General features: G+C 55.4%; 8 protein-coding genes across 8 annotated transcripts; 3 read left to right on the forward strand and 5 right to left on the reverse strand.

The window, feature by feature from the left end:
• Positions 1-443: 443 nt before the first annotated feature.
• On the reverse strand, positions 444-2,423 carry EX895_003451 (uncharacterized protein; the record flags this gene model as incomplete). The annotated part of the gene is made up of 1 exon (XM_029884049.1): positions 444-2,423. The coding sequence occupies one exon, from the start codon at positions 2,421-2,423 to the stop codon at positions 444-446; it is 1,980 nt and encodes a 659-aa protein (XP_029739855.1).
• A 538-nt stretch (positions 2,424-2,961) lies between these two features.
• Positions 2,962-3,644, forward strand: EX895_003452 (uncharacterized protein; the record flags this gene model as incomplete). The annotated part of the gene is made up of 3 exons (XM_029884050.1): positions 2,962-3,247; positions 3,329-3,491; positions 3,578-3,644. 3 exons carry the CDS (start codon positions 2,962-2,964, stop codon positions 3,642-3,644), a joined length of 516 nt encoding a protein of 171 aa, XP_029739856.1.
• A 375-nt stretch (positions 3,645-4,019) lies between these two features.
• On the reverse strand, positions 4,020-4,999 carry EX895_003453 (uncharacterized protein; the record flags this gene model as incomplete). Its single annotated transcript, XM_029884051.1, has 2 exons — positions 4,020-4,042; positions 4,132-4,999. The coding sequence occupies 2 exons, from the start codon at positions 4,997-4,999 to the stop codon at positions 4,020-4,022; spliced, it is 891 nt and encodes a 296-aa protein (XP_029739857.1).
• A 1,550-nt stretch (positions 5,000-6,549) lies between these two features.
• Positions 6,550-7,464, forward strand: EX895_003454 (uncharacterized protein; the record flags this gene model as incomplete). Its single annotated transcript, XM_029884052.1, has 1 exon — positions 6,550-7,464. One exon carries the CDS (start codon positions 6,550-6,552, stop codon positions 7,462-7,464), a length of 915 nt encoding a protein of 304 aa, XP_029739858.1.
• A 464-nt stretch (positions 7,465-7,928) lies between these two features.
• EX895_003455 (uncharacterized protein) lies at positions 7,929-11,621 on the forward strand (the record flags this gene model as incomplete). The annotated part of the gene is made up of 1 exon (XM_029884053.1): positions 7,929-11,621. One exon carries the CDS (start codon positions 7,929-7,931, stop codon positions 11,619-11,621), a length of 3,693 nt encoding a protein of 1,230 aa, XP_029739859.1.
• A 406-nt stretch (positions 11,622-12,027) lies between these two features.
• EX895_003456 (uncharacterized protein) lies at positions 12,028-12,795 on the reverse strand (the record flags this gene model as incomplete). The annotated part of the gene is made up of 1 exon (XM_029884054.1): positions 12,028-12,795. The coding sequence occupies one exon, from the start codon at positions 12,793-12,795 to the stop codon at positions 12,028-12,030; it is 768 nt and encodes a 255-aa protein (XP_029739860.1).
• A 1,032-nt stretch (positions 12,796-13,827) lies between these two features.
• On the reverse strand, positions 13,828-16,218 carry EX895_003457 (uncharacterized protein; the record flags this gene model as incomplete). The annotated part of the gene is made up of 1 exon (XM_029884055.1): positions 13,828-16,218. One exon carries the CDS (start codon positions 16,216-16,218, stop codon positions 13,828-13,830), a length of 2,391 nt encoding a protein of 796 aa, XP_029739861.1.
• Positions 16,219-16,871: 653 nt separating this feature from the next.
• On the reverse strand, positions 16,872-19,583 carry EX895_003458 (uncharacterized protein; the record flags this gene model as incomplete). Its single annotated transcript, XM_029884056.1, has 1 exon — positions 16,872-19,583. The coding sequence occupies one exon, from the start codon at positions 19,581-19,583 to the stop codon at positions 16,872-16,874; it is 2,712 nt and encodes a 903-aa protein (XP_029739862.1).
• Positions 19,584-19,951: the final 368 nt, after the last annotated feature.

Genomic DNA, 19,951 nt, shown 5'->3' on the forward strand with positions numbered 1-19,951 from the left:
AGCCGAACACGAACGTGGTTAGCCGCTTTTGCTCGTCTTCTCACTAATCTCAGCAAGGCGAACACCGATCCTTATCCACAGATCGTAGTAAGTGCGCAGCAAGGGAGCCTGGCCCGCTGGAGAAGAGCAATGGGTGCAATTTGTATGAGCAATCCAATGTTTGTTTCGAGTGAGTCAGGTTGCTGCAGAGAGCGGTATGCACTAGCCATCCCCATCTGGGCCGAGTCGCAAATAGAGAGCCCAGTCTTGGCGAGCTGCTCCACCGTCTAGCGCACAAGCCCTTCAGCCGCGCTGGGTGGTCTGACCACTGCCCGCGATTAACCGAAAGAGCACTCTGAAGTCGAAACACAGGCATTTGTGGGCCGTACACGCTCTATAGTAGCTGCTCGGTGGAGACTTGGAAACAGAGCTTTTGTAATTGCAAAGGCGTGTGTGAGATGAATCTACGACGGAACGACAGGAAGGACGAGGCAGCTGCTAAGCACTTCGCTCCCGAGGACAGGTGTCTTCTCGCTGACGCCCACCGTGTCGATGCTGTCGGGCTTGACATTTCCGGTGTGAATGGTGTTGATACCAGCCAGCTTCTCCTTGATTCTGTCTTGCGGGTGAGTGTGGGTGAAAATGCCAGCACCTTGTTGATCTTGAGGACCAATCTCGAGCTGGAGCGTGTGGCCAGCGGGGATCACGACGCTTGTGGGCCAAATCTCGACGTCAAGCGCGTAAACCTTCCCGGCCTCAAGAGGCGCAACTTGGGTGCTGAGGTAGTTGCGTTGAGGAAGGATCTCGGAGCTCTTGCTCTGATCAACTTTGCGCACAGAGGCACGGAGCCAGCCCTTGACGATTGGGCACGGATCCCCGATGGTGCCGGTGTAGTAGATCTCTTTACCTTGGGCGTCGAGATGACGGAGCGTGACGAAGATGTCGGCTTCGGTGGGGACATTGCCAGTGGCAGGATCGGCTGCAACGCTGATCAGAAGACGCAAGTGAGGATGACCAAGGATTTCGAGTTCTTTGCCTTCGACCTTGTGCTCAAAGAAGATGCTCTCGCCTTCAAAGCCTTTGTAGCAGACCTGGTCAGCCGAGCTAGGCCGATGCCCCTCAACCCCAGCCACGCCGTTCGTAGCAGCCACCGCAGCTTGTTGGTCCGTTTTGAGTTGATGGTCTGCGGCCAAGAAGAATGGGGTGTTCTTGGTGTTAGGAAGTGGCCAAGTGGTGCTGGTCTTCTCTGGGAACGAGCGATCACCCTCGATCGTGTTGAACGTTGGCGAACCCTTGCGAACGACATAGCTCACAGATGGCACGCCGCCTTCGGCGTTGGGACCCTTTAGCCAGCCTCGGTCGTCTCTGCCGTGCAGAAAGGCGTCAAGGAAAGACTTCTGGAGGGCGACGCGCTCGGGGAGGAAGAACGGCAAGTCGTGACGACCGGTAATCATCCAAAGCCATTTGTTCTTGGAGCCAGCACCGAGGTAGCCCGCGACGTTACCACGAAGGTGTAGAGTGATGCCGCCCCAGTTACCGACACTCAGCAGAGGCGTCTCGATATCGCCCAGATCAAAGTCACGCGAGGCATAGTACTCTTGATCAAGGAAAAAGTTCTCGGCGTTATCAACTGTCTGATCAGTGCGGTTCTCCTTGAGCTGCTCAGGGGTCAGCACGCCCTCGATGCTGGGCACCTTTGCGTTCTGGCCAGGTCCCACGTTCTTCTTGGGGCGTGGGGCAGCAGGACGTCCGTATTGGTTCGAATTGATCTGGTAGTTTTGCCACACGGTCACAAAGCCGTCACCGTAGATGCCACCTTTGCGGACGCGGTCTCGGTAATAGTCTGACATGCCTTCCCAGGGAACCATAGCGGCGAGCCCCTTGGGCTTGCGAGCGGCAACTCGCCATTGGCTGCCTCCATAGTACGAGATGCCGAGGAGACCAACCTTGCCCGTAGACCAGGGCTGCGAAGCCGCCCATTCGATCGAGTGGAAGAAGTTGTTTGCAGTCTGGTCCGACATGGTGTCAAGGAAGCCTGGCGACTGACCGGTGCCCTGCTCATCCACGCGGACGACGATATAGCCTTGTTGAGTCCAATAGGTGGGCTCCGGCACCTCCCAAACCGAGAGCTCCGACTTTTGCTCGTCTGGTAGCTCAGCAAAGGATTGTGGGTAAAAGTCCGAGTAGGCAATGTCTTTTCCGTAAGGACCCGCTGTCATGAGAACGGGGTACCGTTTGCCCTCCTCGGTATCTTTAGGACGGAAGACGTCACATCGGCAGACATCCTCTTTGCCCTCAAGGCGAGGGATCACGATATCGACATTGCGGTCGTGGATCAAGCCTAGCAATTCGCGCGTCGACTTGATCGAGTTGGCCCCGGGGATGATTGGGCAAGGCAGGTGCGCTGACCTGTGCTGCAAAAGGCGGGCTCCTGCTTGCGACATTTTTGGCTTCTTTTTCCCGTCAAGTGGACAACGGTGGGTCAGGTAGGTGTAGGTAACGAAAAAGGGTGTTCAGCGAGCGAACCAACATTATAAGAGGCTATCCATCACAGCTAATCGGACACTCGCTCAAAATCAAGGACACTCGGCCACTTGGTGCGATGGGCTGCGCAGGAAAGAATGTCTCGGAGTGGGGTAAGTGAGGGTGTGCGGATCGTAGAGCCCTAAGGGCCAAAGAGAGTTGGACCCTTTCTGCCCCCACATCGACCGAAACGAAGCTTGCCCGCCCGCCAGACCGCCCATGTGGTTCCCCCGCAATGCACACTGGCTCCACTTGAACCGAGCCGGTCAGCTGCGGAGACGGTCACAATGTGGAAGCCAAAATTGCCCTGCTGTCAGGCGGTGTGCGAGGCAGCACTCGCTACACTTTAGGCTGTGTCAGCTTCAAAAACTGGCATCCAAGCAAACAGCGGACCAAACTACCTTGACAGCCTCGTTTCGAGCACACCACCATCTCCAGTAGCGAGAACAGCAAGCAAGTATGGTGGCAGCAGCAACAGCAGCGGTCGCGTCACCGCGAACGGGGTCCACCACAACGACGGTGACCAGCTCTGACACGTTGGATACTCGAGTTTCCACGAGGTCACTGCTTGAAATTCAGGATCATGCTCGATTGATCGATCACCACGCAGCGCATGCCTCAAGCACATCCACCGGGTACTCAAACTCGACAGCTCCACGAGCTCCGGCCGCAGGTATCTGGACACCCCCAGCGCCATCCCATGGTGTCCCGGGCGGTGAGACAAGCTCCCTGTGGACGAACCCAGGTAAGTTACCTTCTGAAGAGGACCAATCAACAGAATAGCGAACTGACCGATACCTACTTGATCGACTTTGTACCTTTCTAGCGAGCTGGCCTGAACAGCGAGGCACTCCAGCATTCCGACCGATCGACAGGAATCTGGACCATACAAGAAGGCCTTGGGCCAACACCGTTCCCGAGACCATTTTCACGGTTACCATGATCGGCTTCGGTGTCCAGACCATTGGTTTGGCCAACACTATATTCAGGCAAGTATTGTTTGACGATCCTGATCAAGCAGACCGCGGCATTTTCACTGACCCTCTCGCCGACGCTGCTCGCTTTTGCACTACAGAAACACCGTTGGGAAGATCGAAAGTGTCAACGCGTTCTTCCGCTACCAAGCTCCTCACGAGCTCTAACTCGAATGTTTGCCAATCATCGCTTGTTCGTTTACTTCCAAGACTGTACGGTTCACGCTATAGTAGTTTTCAGACCTTCCAGAACGCAATCTGCTATGAGACCAGCCCATCTGACAGTCTGTAGCGTGTGCGTGCATGGAGATACAACCTTCGACGGGTAAACGGCGCTCCAATGATTTCAACGACGAGGTACAAGTGGTATCGCCTCGCCGTGCAGAACTAAAGATATTTGTAGCGATCTGCACAAACCTTTCAGTCCCTTGGCGAACAAAGACAAAGGGCACAAGCGCATCGCAGTTACTTTTGAGGGCAGTGTATTGCACGAGTAAACGAGAGTCTCGGTGATCCTTGTAGACAAGACTAATGTTGCCCAGGTTACCAGCTTCCAAATTGGAACTCTGTACAGCGAGGAGAGCAAGTATGAGATGCGTAAAGGAAGCGTCAGCAACTATCTTGCTTTGCAATAGCTCAGGGTAGAGATACGTACGAGAGTTGCACATGTTCTGAAGTTCCCAGCATTCAGCCGTCATCTTGTTCTTCTTTTCCTTATCCTTCAAGCTTCCTGCGGCGCCTGCGACGAAGAGCAGCGGTGCATAGTGGTCATCGGTGGCGTGTGCGTCTCTGTAGAGTGGATGACGCATGAGACGGAGCACTGCCTTGACGAGGTCTGGACCTGTGTTGTTGATGATAGCATCCTCGACTTCGGTTCGAAAGTCGAGCGCCCATTTGGCTGGCGGGAGCGGTTGTGCAAAGTTGTCGCGGAAGATGGTAATCTGTTTCCAGTTATTGCGGTAGAGGTTATGGACTGTGCCTCCTGTTCCGATGATGAGGGTGTCTTGGTTGCGGAACTCGCGCAGAGCCTTGCCCACATCAACCAAGAGGGGGGCATTGTAGACTGAAAGGCCTGACACGACCGTCACCTCGGGACACTGGCCTTGCGGATGCTCGGTTGTGGCAGGGAACATCCAGCACAAGATGATGAACGTGTCATGGATCCACTCGAGATCCGGATCGGGCTTTGCTTTGATGCCGTTCTGCTGCAAACAAGCGACGACGTCGTTGGCAAGTCGCGGAGACGAGTTGATCTTGTAATCGACGTAGCGGGCTGCTTCAACCCAAGCTACAGGCTGCTTCTTGGGATTGGTCGGGTTGGCAGCAACGAGAATCTCATCGGTAGGCGACTCCCAGTGAGCACCCATCATGATGACGCGTTTGATGCCGCGTCGCATCGCTTCGCGACCCATCTGTTCCCAGTGCTGAGCCGGTGTGCTCTGCTCGCCAAGCATCATGGTGCTGCCATGGCTGAAGAAAAAGACAGGAGTCGTATTCGAGGTAGATTTGATTGCTGTCGGCATCTTGAATGAGTTGGTTTGCACACCCAGCTTGCGAGATCAGGTCGTTCTTGCGATGATAGAGGATGGGAGAGGGCAAGATCGATCTATGATGCGCTCAAGATATCGATGCTTCTCAAGCAAGTCTGGAAACACGGGTTGAAGCAACGACTCTGAAACGCACAAACTTCGTGATGGATGGCGGCGCTACCAGCTGCATTCAGGGACCGAACGCTGAGTGCATTAGGTGTGCAAAGTGGGGGGAGCGATAGGAATCTGGCTCGGGTTAGTGAGCTGCAGGGCTATAGTCATTACGGCTATAAATCGGCCTCCCCCACTTCCAACCGATATTCCGGCCAGACTCCACACACCAATGCATACTCAAGCCGTGCCGACTCAGAGATTACACCTTGTCTCTGTGGCCTTGCGCTCGATTGCTGCGTATATGAGAACTCGGGAAGGGTGGACCGCAAGGAAGTTCGAGGGAGAAGACATAAGTTTACGAGCGGACTCGAGGTATGTCCAAGCAAGCGAAAAAGAAGAGGCTCCTCGTTACCCTTCCTTTCTCCCCCAACACTACTGCCACCTTTACGCAACTATCAAGATCAATCTCGTAACAGTCACTCTCATTACACAAGATGAGTACGCAACTGCTTCTAGGAACCAAGGAGCGGGGTGTCTTTGATGCGGAGCAACAAACTTCTGGAGCGCTCCCGCCGCAAGTGTATCAGTTTGCGGACGTTGTTGACGCCATAGAAGAGGCGCTCGTCGAAAAGAGGATCTCTCACAATCAGGCCTATCGCTTCAAGGTTCTCGAAACGATCTTTGGCTTCTTCGAAACGAAGAGGACACAGCTGTTGGCGGCAGCGTCGCAAGATTTCCAAGGCAAAGCAGATCGAGTGGAGCTCGAGCTAGAGTACGCTTTTACACTCTCGCAGATCGGCGCTGCTTTGCAGAGTCAGTGCAAGCCGAATGTACCTGGCGGTGCTCTACCCGATCGATTCTTCAAGAAGCTCACTCCCAAAGTGGTGGGTGGTCTGGCGGCGATGAACATTGCGGCGCGACCTGTGGGTGCGGTGCTGATTGTAGCCCAGCCAAAGAGGCCATTTGACGACCTGTTTGCTCCACTGGTATCGGCAGTGGCGGCGGGCAACGCGGTGTGCGCCGTGCTGACTCCGACTCTGCCGTCGTTGAACAAGGTGATCATCGAGCAGCTCACTCCGGTTTTGCCCAAGTCGGCCGTCTTCTTTGTCAATGCCGCAGACATGGAAGAGGAAAAACAGGGCGTTGCAAAGTTGAGAGACTCGTCTACCGACGTGTTCGGAGTTCAGATTCCAGGAACTTCGCACGTTGCTACTCGCGTTTCAGTGCCCGGCTCAGCTTACTTATCGGCCTCGCTTGCCAAGCCTCCCTCTGGCGTGTTGCACTTCAGCAGCGGCGGAACGTGGTCCAAGCTGGTGCAGGCCAAGCTCAAGGAGATAGCGACCGAGGTGGTGGATGGTGGTTCGATGCTGCTTGGACGAGGCGTGGGTGCACCCAAGTACCTCTTTGTTCACGAAGAGGTATACGGGAGCATGCGACAAGCTCTGCTGTTGGCGATTGCCACCTCGTCGGCCAGTCTCTGCCCGCGCGACGATGGATCGCAGCTGGAAGAGCTCTTGCTCTCGGAACAGCGTGCGGGCAACAAAGTAGGCATGTGCGGAGGAGCAGCGCGAATCGTCAAGCCGTTTGCGTCGGAAAAGCGACGTGGTGCGATTGCACTGATCGAGGTCGAGGTGGAAGCTGCACGTGCCGCCAGGCTGAGCGCAGTGATCAGCGAGCGTGGGGTGGTGGAACAGGTCAAGCAACTGGCTACGCTTGTGCTGGTCGGGGTGAGCAGCACGGAGCATGCTATGAGCTTGATCGAAGGCGTGGGACTGCACAAGGGCCACATGGTGGTCTACTCGGACGACTCTGCCGAGATCCAGCATGTGCTCCGGGAGCTGGAGCCTGCCAGTCTGTCGGTCAACCACGTTGCGCCCGAGAATCTGTTTTCGAGCTACGCAATCCGAGCGCGACCGGACAGTGCTGGTGTACTGCACCACCATGGTATCCAGGCGACGAGCGAGTGGCAAGGGCTGCGATGGCCGCTCAATGGGTTCCAGACCTCCAGTGTGGCCTACCTGGACGGGGTTCGCAGCACCAGTCTGGGTCTGTGCGGGGTAGCTGCCTCAACCGCTGGGTCGAACTCGGCCTTGTCGAGAGCGTCGGGGAACCAACGGGAGAGCACAGTGCGCAAGGCTCTGGCGCTGCACATTGCCAAGACCAAGAGAATGGTGCAGCGCTCGCGTCCCACAGTGGCAGTGCCCGTGCTTCGCGTCTTCTTCCTGCAAGGCCTGTTTCTGTTCTGGGCAAGCGCACTGACATGTACGTTGGCTGGGGTGGGCCTTGGTGCTTTCAAGCTGTCACACTGGGCTTGGTTGCGATACATGAATGCCCGCTCTGCCTGATACCGACATGACCGCCCTCATTCCCGGATCGAATTGTTGGTATGAAGGTCAAATGATTTTTAATCCCCATTTCCCGCCCCTCCTTTTTAGATTGTTACACGATTTTTTGGGTTGAATTTGTGATGATAAAAAGTGCACACAAAATTGAGACCAATCACAACGCAGTAGAATCGCATTCATAACAAGCCTGCGCAAATCTGGGGCCGAAGTGGGGGATGCACAAGGGTCCTCTCCCTTGACGGAAAACTTATTATTAATACTAGATGACAGCACGTGACTTGGCTGTCAGCCAGTGCCTGTCTGCGGGGTAATAATAGTCCCTGGGTCTTACTGCCTGCAAAGCAGCTGCAGCAACCGCATGGTCTCTTGTTCCTCATCTGATCACGGCCTTTTCCGGACGGGAACTGGCACGCTCCACCATCATCATCACCATCACCATCACCCTTAGCATCGCCCCTTCAGCCATGGTGCTAGCTGTAGCTGCTCCACACAAACGTCGTCACCACGATGCATTTGCCTCTGCCCCCCACGATCCAGACCATGACATTGACGACAACATGTCGCCCTCTCCGTCTCAATCTCCTCCGCCAGGTGCAATCCCAATCGCAGGCATGATCGCTTCTCGGCATCAATCCCATCATCGCAACCAACATCTCCACCATCCTCAACTCGATCCGAGCAACGACACCTTTGATCACGTACCGTTTCACGATGCTTCCAACGCTTCCAATGCGTCCAGCTCCACCAAGCATTGCTGCGATATATGCTCCAAGACCTTCGCTCGCTACGAACACATGCTTCGCCATCGTGCCTCCCACACCAATGCTGCTCCCTTCGCCTGCTCAGACTGCGGCAAACGGTTTCGTAGAAGCGATGTCCTCCAACGCCATCGCAAGCTCCACCTCATTCGCAAGGAGCGCTCGCTCGACGAAAGCAATGCAAAACTCACAAAGCGCCAACGTTCAGCCCTGCATCGAGTCGATGCCGCCTGTCTTCGCTGCTCTTCCAAGAAGCTCAAGTGTGATGCCAAAAAACCTTGTTGCTCCCGCTGTCTTCGCATGCCCGATGTCCAGTGCACATATCCTTCAAATTCCCACCAGTCTCCCTCACCATCCAGTAGCTCACGCACCAGGTCAGCCTCGATAGCCATCGACAATGTCCAGCAAGCGGATGCTGAGGCCAACAATGACAACGACGAAGATGAAAACAATGTTTCCGTTGGCAACGATGCTCCTCCAGTCGCCTCCCTCACACCATACCTAGAACAGCCACAAGTTTCTAGCCCCGCGAGTCTATCGGCAACTGCTTCCTTCGTCGCGTCCGCAGAACCCTCTCTTGCAAACATGGCGCTACCACTCAACTTGGATCGTAATCGCAAAGAAATACACTTTCAAGAACCCCACTTTTCATCCACTGTGCCTGCTTCCTTGCTACCACTGGCCAGCCCTATCACCACCGAGTCCAATCCGCCCGTACCCTTTCACCAAACACATTCTCTGCACACATCTGCAACTAGTAGTCATCTGGTGGCTGCCACTCCTACCTCTGCAAATGCGATGCATACCTCAGCACCGCCACTCAACTCCACCGCTGTCTACGAAGATCGCTCCATGACCGACTTGCTCGAATGGCTCGATGGAGCCAAGCGCACCATTTCCAACACCGAGTCCGGACAAATCGACTGGATCTTTGCAGACAGTCCCGAAGCGCCTCCACTGCTTGACTGGAATCAGATGCATCAGTGGGCCAACTTTGATCTTGCAGCTTGCGCTGATGACTCGTTGCTTGCGGGCACTGCTCCATCAAGCTCAAGCTTAGTATCGCGTCAACAACAGCCTCAGCACGCTTCGCTCAACGAGGCTCTTGAGCAGCAGCCGAACCTTTTGTCCATGCTCAGTTCGGCGGCAGAGATGATGGACAATGTTCAACGAACGCCTCAGTCCAGCCTGCCACCACATGTCGGTTCAAGGAATGCAGGTGCAACACCAGTAGCAGGCGCCTCCATGTCCACCGCTGCCTCACCTCGAACTGCCACTCCAAATCACGCTTTAGGTGCAGTTGCCGGTACAAACAGACCACCTGCCCGTGGCCGATCTCGATGGAATAGCCCAGAGCTTGCGGATGACGAGCTAGCTGCCCTCGACCACGCAAAGTTCGATCCCGTCGAAGCCAAACGAGATTTAGAGATCACAAAAGATGACGACGGCTTGCGCCCAGCGAGCCAGGCCACAGGATCAAGACACCTTCGGGCCTCCGCCGTGCAAGCCTGGCCCAATCGATGGAATCCTGCGCTCAAAGAGAACCAGCTTCCCGAATTCACGTTCTCCAACGCCTCCGAGGAACACCTCATGTCCGAAGACATGGCTCACGTCAAGCGCGTCAATCGAACCGCCATGACGCGCATGGCCGAGCATCTCAAGAACGCAGCGCAAAGTCCGATCGAGCTAGAACGCTTTGAGGCCGCCTTTTCCACGCTGGATGCATCCACCCTCAACGTCTACCTGCAGCTGTTCTTCCACCATTGCTACACGTATCTCCCCGCCATCCATCAAGCCACCTTTGATCCGGATCAATGCGATCCGCGCTTGCTAGCCGCATTGTGTGCGGTGGGCGCCTTTTTTTCCGAGGTGCCAGGCAGTCGCAATGCTGCCGTCTATCTCGCCAGTCTTACCCAGATGAGCGTCAGTCGAGCCACGCTGTCCAACAACGCCATGGCCAGAGTCACTTCGACATTCCAGTCGATTCTGCTCATTTACATGATCTGGCGCAGTGTCGGTGTCCCCGCTCGTCAGGAGTATGCAGAGGCATTCCGCTCCACCTACTGCACCATGGTCCGACGCTGCAGGCTGCTGGAAAACATCTCGCCGCCCAAGCTAGCTGCAGATGTTAGCCTCGACGAACGTTGGATGGCGTGGGTGGCGTGGGAGACGGGTCGGCGTACCGCGTGGGCGACGTTGGTGTCAGAGACAGAGCTGTCGCTGCACTGGAACCTGCCCGAACCTTTTGCACCCAACGAGTTGACGGGAAAGCTGCCCTGCGATGACCAGCTGTGGCAAGCGCCCTCGGCGATCGAATGGGCGCAAACGGCAAAGATGCTCTCGCCCATCCACAGACGAGGTGTCGACCTTGACCATCAGCTGATGCCTGTCCATGCCGAGGAGCAAGCACATGCCGACTTTGTCTGGCCAGACAGCTCGGAGTACCTCGACGTTCACCAGGCTTGTGACATTATTCAGCGGACGGCTCAATCGCGCCCCGAGGGTCACTCGTCCTCTGTCACGGACCAAGAACGCGAGTCACTGGTGCGATTGTCGCCTTTCAGCCGGCTGTGTGTTGGGTCAGCCTTGATGCTTTCCACACACCAAGCGGTGAAGATGGTCCGGTTTTGCACGATGCTCCTTGGAGACGAGGAACAGGCGCTTGAGAGGATGCGCGCGTATCTCTCCGCTGCTACCGATCTCCTGGACACCAAACAGCCGCGAGACGCACGGGTCGCGCTGCTGCTCCATGCCATTCAGCTGTTTGCGCTCGTATCTCCTGAAACGCTTCAGGTGCTCTCGTGCCGGCGTGGCGCGCAACGCATGCATGCGGCTCGACTAGAGCTGAGTACCGAGCTCAACGAGACCAAACCTTGGAAGACCGCATCGATCGTCTTCCATGCCGGTCAAATGCTGCGACACGCCAAGCAGAGTCTCGAGAGAGCGCCGGTTGAGTGCTTGCACATTTTTTACGCTGCAGTCGCCTTGCATTCCGTCTCGCTGGTCGTGCTGCAACAAGACAGACACGCATCCCCGGGTCAGATTGTACGGATTTCATTCTACAGCTCAGCAGCATCTTCGGCGCGGGCGGCACGGCCTGCAGGACCTTGGCGAAAGTGCTCTTCAGCGTCGTCGATGGCGTCGTCCACCTCACCTTCGTCGTCTCATGGCGGCAACAGCTTGATGGATACAGGCTTCGCCCAGGCAGACGGTCGTGCAGAACACAGGACAACATACATGCTTGAATCAGTCGGCAATCTCGCCCATTCCATGGCTCCTGCAAGAGTGCTTTCGTTGGCGTCAAGGTGGCTGCAAGCAAGGGATGGTGCGGGAGTATGGCCAATCGGTCAGTCGCTCGCAAAGATCCTGGACTCGTTGGCGACGCTTCCGCTCAGGTAAATCCGGAGAGTCGACCCAGGTCGATAGTCTCGGTCATTTCCGGCCTTTTCACGCCCAGGGCAGAGTCGGAGAAGAGAAGAACCCGGGTGCACACACTTAGCCCCTTTTGAAGGCGAGTTCTCAAGTCCCTTTCATTCTGCCACATGTCCCGAGGCGCCGAAAAGCGTCCAAAAATAACTCAGCGCCGCACAAGCGGTGTTGTTGAGGAGCAATGAGATTGCGACCGACGCTAATTGCGGTGACAGACAACAGCAGCAGAGAGGTGCGAAAGAATGAATGAAGTTGTGTAAGAGGATGCGGGCGTCGAGCTTGTTGGTGGTTGTCCAAGCACAAGTGCGGCGTGCGAGTCTTGCTTGCCATCGGGTCATGTGTGCGATGAAGCCACTCCACTTGCGGGCTGTATGCATCAATCACAGGTTACATTGAAACGGCCGTTTGGCTCGCCGCCGTTGATGGTCTGAGGGGTGTCGCGCGTGTAATTGCTGGGTCCCCCTGGGCGGAAGTCTCCCACAACCCGTTGCAGAAAAGGCGTAAAAGTGATGCGACCGCAGCGGCTCGCGCAGACTGCGTCGATATTTTCGGTGAGTAGTCCCGCCGAACCAGAGGCGGTCTTCGCAACCGACGTTGGGTAAGAGACGGCATGGTCAAACACTTGGGCCGCTTCTTCCGAGATCTGCGACGACTCGTTGTATGTGAGCGTCAATTGCAACGACGCTCTCACTTTTCCAGCTTCGCAAACTGTGGGACCGATGTACTTGGTCTCGCCTTCAACCTGAGTGGGACCACTAGTGATGACAAAGGACTGATCGATTTGTCTCTTGAAGACGTCTGGTTTGCTGGCAATGTGCGGAACGTGGCCAGCGCTGGCGTATGGAAGCAGCGCCGCAAATACAGCAAAGACCACCAAGCCCCACAGTCGGCGTCCAACAGAGACCTTGCTGGACGAGTTTGACGTCAGCGGTAAGTCCGAACAGGGAGTGATGTTGCTCGGCCCCACTAACTCATACCCGCCAGGGAATTGTTCCTGCAAGCACGTGCCGTTAAGCTTTGTTACCTGCGTGGTGTTGGTGATATAGTAGTAGCCGCATTTGTAGATCGTCGACCGGGAACCTTGGAGGACACAACTAGGGTCGAGCGGGCGGGAGGCGTTGAGGAATGAGTACGACATCGACATGTTGTGGAATCAGAGTTGCGGGGCTTCAACGGATTGCTGGTCCGAGCTTTGGTAGACTATATACTGTACAGTACTGTACACCTCTGGCAGCGTCTCCGTCGGCTGTTGAGCTGAGCGCATACTCGGCTGTTTGCTTCCAAAATGGCTTGAGAGACTTCGTTTACCCGAATCGCACTTGGTGTGCTAGCTCGAAAACTCTGTCCGATCTTTTCGCAGATTTTCCGGCTTCTAGAAGCGCGGAAACGGATGATTCTCGTAGAGTTCCGTCAGGTGCTAGTCTCCAAGCGATCCGAAACACGGAAGCGGCTCGCATCTTCTCACGCCAAGGAGCGACATCTTAGTACCATTCATGCACTAATTGAAGTGGCGCGTGATTCAACGTTATCGCACGCTGGCCGGCGAGCAATCCAGCTGTACGCAGTCATCCGCAATCCGACTCCGCGAACAAACGCTTCAAACCGTGTCTCTACGTCAAAACTTCGCACCAACGTGCCAAGCATCTATATTCAGATCGGTCATCCGTCAGCAGCGGGGATATTTCTCACCCATGCGCCGCGCCCATCGCGGTCAGAGAAACCGGCTTACGTCAACGCGTTCATGCCAACACGGTCCATGTGCGATTCGCGACGGAAGAGCAAGCTATGCGTACACTTCCGCGTATTGCTAGTATCCCCAAAGACTTGCGAGACATCGTTGCCGCCGAGATGATGAGTACGCGTTCAAGATCCAAGCTGGTCAGAGATCCTGATCAGGCTGCAGCTTCCACGTCATTTCTTGAACCAGCATGTGCTACACTCTATGTCCGCTCTGATCTTGTCTCTATCGAGCTCGCACTTGCCGGTAATGACTGCGTCGAGCTCGCTGCCAGCAGAAGCACGCGTCTGCACGCGTCTCAAGCTAGCTACACTGATCTCGTTTTCAAAGACTACAGGGTTCAATTATACAAGTATGATACAGGATGATGACCGAGCGTGTGCAATAGATCCGAAATCAGCTCATTACGGCCATCGAGGCGAGAGAGAACAGCAACGATCAGCTGAAGGTGGCGCCTGGCATGGTAATATCGAGCTCGTCGTTGAGAAAAGATCTCGCCCAGGCAAACAGCTCGGGATCGTTGGCGAGGAAGCTCCACTGCGGATGACCAGCCTCGACGCCCTGAGCCGTTGCATACTGCAAGTCAACCCCTCCGTTCGGAATATGATTGGGCGTGGCTAAAGCTGATGGCAGCGAGAAATGCGACGAGGGCGTAGTTGGATAAGGGACGACAGAATGAGCTGAACGAGGGCTTGAAGAGATTCGAGGAAAGAGACCGGAATCTGCGCTTGCGGTGGCACTGTAAATAGCACGCGGTGAGCTGAACGGATGCGTTGTGTTTGATTGTCCGCGCTGAAGAGGTGGAGCATATCTCTGCGAAGATGGTGGCAGAGACGAATCTGCTGTCTGCAGAGAAGTATCCTGGGGCAACGTGCTCGAATTGCGCTGCGGACGTCCGTTTGTGTGTTCATTGCTGTGCTGTTCGCCAGCAGTTCCCATAAATGCACCACTGGCGGCTGTCTTGGCCGCTCCATTTGCTTCAGAGCTGCGATCGCCAGCTGCTGTCGACGCGTGGACGGTGTTCGGAGGAGTTTCTTTATCCAGCAATTGATCGATATAGTTGGCATACTCCAGGCTCGAGCCGTTCTGATGTGGCGTCCAGTTGCCAGCTTTGCGAAGATACTCGGAAACACGGCGAACAAGGGTGAGGATTCTGGCCGACTGGATGAACGAGTAAGAACGCGCCATCTTGGTGAGCTTGAGCGAAAGGACGACGGCATAGGTAGCAGTGACGCATATCGAGTTGTACGAGTGGGCAAGCCGCTGCGGCGATGTTCGATCGAGAAAGTCCTCGAGGTATTTAATCGAGACCGAGTGTAGATCCGAAATAATGCGTGTTGCCATGGCAGGTTGTAGTGTGGGCCATTGCAAGGGTAGAGAGAGCAGCTGCATGCGAGTGTAGCAGATGTAAAGCGAGCCGAGCTCCAGCCGCAGAGGCCGAGGGTGTGTAGCGGAGCGCGAAGGGTTGACGACCCATCGCTCCTCCCAAGATGTCAGGTCTCGATGAACACGATCGAGATAGTGACGTATCCAGGAAGAGTCTACATGTGCCTGCGTTGATCCTGCACCGCCGGTCTCCGAGCTGGAACGGCTGCTGAGAAGACGAAAGAGATCCTTGTTTTGTGCAAGCTGGGAGCGAAGCTCGATGAGGGCGACAAAGACGACATCGGTGTGTAGCGCTTCCGGGTGAAGGTGCCAGCCGCGCGATGATTCAATGATGGGATCTTTGGAAAGAAGCGAGGAGCGGCCGGTGTATTGGGATTGCGAGGCCTCGTGAAGCCAGATGTGCATCCAAGCTCTCTCGCGATTGCGCTGGTGCCAGATGTCGTGCTGTTTTTGAACAGGATCTGCTTGCGCTGTCGAATCTTTTGCAGTTTTGGTGCTGGTGTATTCGGCCTTAGGCTCGGAGAGGGATGACGCCCGAACCTGCTGGGATGTAGAAAGGACACGAGAGTGCATATCCAGATCCGTTGCGACACGAATCGCGTGGCCGAGCAGTGTCCAAGCTCGATCCTCGGACGGGTTCTGCGAAGGGCTGAGGTAAGCAGCAAGCATGAGAAAGGCTTGTGCGATCTCGACGGATCGCAGGTTTTGGCAATAGACGGCAGGAAGAACCACATTTTCGATGTGAGCCTTGAGATCGTTCATGACGCGCGCCGCAGCGGGGAAGTCCGATACGGTGGCAGCAAGCCAGCACATGGTAGTGAAGAGAAGACTGGAATGCGACCGAATGTACTGGTAGGTATGAATGCGAGGATCGAAGAAGGAAAGGAGGGCCTCAAGCTTGACCATGAAGGTTTCAAAGAGAAGTTTGCTGGTGTCTAGATCGACGACCTCCGCCGAAACAGGATCCCAATCTTGGCGAACATCGGCACGCACGCTATGCACGTTGTGTAAGAGTTGGGACGACTTGCCGTATGACGCATTGCTGAAGAGAGTGGTGGGCGAGTCCTGTGGTAGCATGTCGTTGTCCGTAGACAGCTCCTCATCTGCTTGCTCTTCTGTGGGGAGAGAGGCAGGGTCGACTCCGTCGCCGTTGGAGAGAGCGGCTTCCTGCTTGAAGCGCTCGAGCTTGGCTTTTGCCTTCTTTAGACGCTGATACTCTGGTCGTATGCAGGTGAGACCGTGTTCCAGACATCGCTTGCACTGCTCTGGACCATCCGAGATGCATTTGACTTTGCTGTTGCGGCATGCGACGCAAGCCAGGATCTTGGAAGCATACGGATGACCCGCGGTGGCCGCGCTCGCGCTTGTCGAGAGGCGCGGGTCGGCCGTGCTGCCGCTGTCGTTGGAGGCACTGGGCGAGTGCTTGAGCTTGGGTACTTTCATAGTGATAGTGAGGATGCTCCAAGGTTGAGGGCTGTGCCGTCCGTTGTCACCAGTGCGCCATTGAAGCAGCAATAGCCACACGACAGCTTATGCAGCTCAATGTGACGTGAAGCGCTTCATAAATGAGCCGTTGCGGGGCATCCGATGTCGCCGATCTGGGGCTTGATTGATTGCTTGTGGGTAAGCTCGGATCGGCTCGTGAAGTGGCGAAGATGGTAGTCGTGGGAATGTACTGCCGATGTCGGCAAATGGGAAAGGTGAAAGGAAGGTGGGCGGCACCGGTGGAAGAAACGTGCAATTGACCGGTGTCGCGCACTACGAGAGCTTTAGATATTTATTTTTTATTTACTAAAATGCAGTACTTCTTTTTCGCAGGGCATGTGACCGCCTTTCGCATGTTCCCCGCTTCGTCAGAAAGGAAATTTCAAAAGTTACGGTGGAAACGTGCTGCTGACGCACTACCGGCTCATCTAGCAAAGAAAGGCGGATAGAAGCCGACATGAATGGGCTCTTTTCGCAAGCACATCGATCGACCTCCCTCCGAGTTGTGACCAATACGAGACTACGCAAGTCACAGGCTACTCAAATGCACCATCCGGCAGCAGGAGAGCGCTTTCATGCTGTGTTTGATTTCTAGAATGTTATGTTCCGTTTCAGGCGGAAAGCAAGTCTAGCACCTCTTGACAACGTTGGCAGAGGCGATCAGCCTCAGCTTCCTTGCGCAAAGTGCGGCAGCGTGGACATTTGTGGCGCGCAGAGTGACGAACTCGAATCGCCACACCCTCTTCGGCATCGCGAGATCTCAGAACGCCTTGATTATTATGCTCGTCTTGTCCTTGCTCGACCACGCTGACCTTTGCTACATTGAACAGCTCGGTCAGTTCGGCGGCGTAGGTTCGTATCAAAGAGATCAGCTGCGTCTGATCTGGCTGGAGGACGAGGTCGACCTCGACTTCAAAGGAGGTTTTGATGCGCGAAGCTTGTCGTGCCTCTTCAATCATGACCAGTGAGGCATCGCGCAGCTTGAGCAACTGCTTGCAGTCTGAGGCAGAGTGCTCGTCGTTCCAGCATTCTTCTACCTCGGGCCAGCCCGCAGAGAAAACTGAAGTTGCACCAGCAGTGCCTTCCTCAGGGTCACTGCTTGCGCCCCTGCGGAAGTGGAACACTTCTTCGCATAGGAAAGGCACAATTGGCGCCATGATCCCCGTCATGGTGCGCAAGGTCTGATCAATGACTGCCACCATCATCTTTCGTCGTTCGCTGTCGAGCGGATCGAGGTAAAGGCTGTCCTTGCCTACATCGAGGTAGAGATTCGAGAGCGTTCCACTGGCGAACTCGACCAAGCGCCGAACCACCTGTGCGAAATCAAACGCTTCGTAGCTGGATGCGCAACCCCTTTCGAGTTGGTACAGCTCTTGCATCACGAAGCGATCCAGCAGTCGCATCTTGGATTTGTCGAGTTTCGCCACGTCACCAGCAGGAGGCACATTGGCCAACATGAAGCGCGCCGTGTTGCGAAGTTTGCGCAGCGTTTCGGCCGTTTTGTGGATGATGATGTTGCCAATCGGCGGGTCGGTTGTGAAATCGCTCCTCGCCACCCAAAGTCGCAAAACATCAATACCATATGCCGGTTCATCCGCGCTCTTGCCGCCTTTGATGATGCTCAAAGGCGAGATGACGTTGCCTAGACTCTTACTCATCTTGCGGCTCTCATTGTCGAGCACATAGCCGTGTGTCACTACCGTCTTGTAGGGCGCGACCGGTTTCTGTCCTTCTGGTGTGGTCGCCACTGCCGTAATGAGCGAAGATTGGAACCATCCTCGATGCTGGTCGGATCCTTCCAGATAGACGTCGGCGATGCTGGTTTGGCGCGGTGGTCGATGCGCACTGGATTCCAGAGCAAGCTGATCCCTGAGAGTCGCCCACGAGGTGCCGCTGTCGAACCACACATCTACTGTGTCTTCTCCTTTACGCCAGGTGCGGCCCTCGTTGCGATATTGAGGCGCAACGAACACCTCCGCATCGGCCTTCCACCAGTAGTCGGTCCCTTGCTTCTCCAGGAGGCTTGCAATATGCTCGACGTTGTCCACCGTCATCAGCGGCTCGTCGGTCACCACATCGTAAAGCACGGGGATGGGGACACCCCAGACGCGCTGTCGAGAGATGCACCACTCGGAGCGACCCAAGATGAACGATTCGAGACGCGCACGGGAGTTGGCAGGGACAAAAGTGACATCGTCGAGCGCTTCGATAGCTTGCTGCTTGATGTCGTCCAGATTGGCAAACCATTGCGCTGTTGCTCTGACAATCACAGGCTGCTTGGATCTCCAGTCGTAGGGATACTTGTGACGCAACGTCTGGGCAGAGATGAGCGCGCCTCGTTCTTTCAAAATGGCCATTACTTCTTGTGCGCCTTCGGTAAGCACCTCCTTACCGATGAGACGTTGACCGAGCCCTTTCTGATAGTCGCCCGAGCCTTGTTCCGCGGACGAAGCGTCGAGTTGAAAAATGTCGGAGGAATAGCGTCCTTCATCGTTGACGGGGGAAAAGATTCCATCCCGTTGAAGACGGCCTTGCTGCTTCCATATTTGGTAGTCTTCCGCACCATGCGCGGGTGCTGAGTGTACCAGTCCAGTTCCAGAGACAGCAGTGACGTAGTCGGCCATCAAGATGGGTCTTGGCGGACTGTTGGGCGCACTGAGGGATGAGCGGTACACGGAGTCGGATAGATCCGAACCTTGAATGCGAGTGATCTCTTCGAGTGGACCCAGTGCTTTGGCTGAGTCGGCTCCTTGCTCGTCGCTGAGATTGCTTGGCAGCGACTCGAAGGCCATGACACGATCCGTGCCAATAATGTAAAAAGGTCCATTTGACGTTGGTCGTCGAACGATGCTGTACTCGAGAGAAGGGTTGACATTGATGGCCATGTTGGACGGCAGCGACCATGGTGTCGTGGTCCAGATGACGGCATGGAGATCATCTGCTGCACCGGCGTGCTGGCCCAGTTTTTGCAAAAGGTCAGGTCCAGCTGATAATTTGAACGAGACATAGACAGCTTTGCTGAGATGGTCCTCTCTGTACTCCAGCTCTGATTCTGCTAGTGCGGTTCGGTTGGAGGGTGACCAGTAGACTGGGCGGAATTGACGGTAGATGAGACCTTTGCGCACCATTTCACCAAATACGCGCAACTGACGAGCTTCGTAACCGGGGTCGAGCGTTCGATAGGTGGCGTCATTGCTCCAGTTAGCCATGATTCCGAATTGGCTGAACTCGCTCTTTTGGGTCTCTATCGCTTTGACAGCTTCGTCGTGAGCTCGCTTGCGGATCTCTCGCGGGTCTAGGGCGAGCCTCTGCTCGGCCGACATGCTTGCTAGTGCTTTCGCTTCGATTGGCAAGCCGTGACAGTCCCAACCGGGCATGTAATGAACTCTTTTACCGCGAAGCACTTGGTATCGATTGGTTATGTCCTTTAGGATCTTGTTGAGAGCATGGCCGCAATGCAAGTTGCCGTTGGCGTAGGGTGGGCCATCGTGAAAGACAAACTCGCTAGAGGCGTTCGATCTAGCGCGTTGCCATTGGTAAAGCTCGCCGCAGGTACGATCGTAGAACAACTTATCTCGCTGAGCAGCATTGGCACGGATCCCAAATTGTGTACTGGGGAGTTGAAGGGTATGCGAGAATTCTTTGGAACCATTCTGGTTCGCCGCCCCTGGACTACTGGTCCGTTTCTTCT

The sequence above is a fragment of the Sporisorium graminicola genome, chromosome SGRAM_20 (genome assembly GCF_005498985.1).
Source record: "Sporisorium graminicola strain CBS 10092 chromosome SGRAM_20, whole genome shotgun sequence".
NCBI classification, from domain to species: domain Eukaryota; kingdom Fungi; phylum Basidiomycota; class Ustilaginomycetes; order Ustilaginales; family Ustilaginaceae; genus Sporisorium; species Sporisorium graminicola.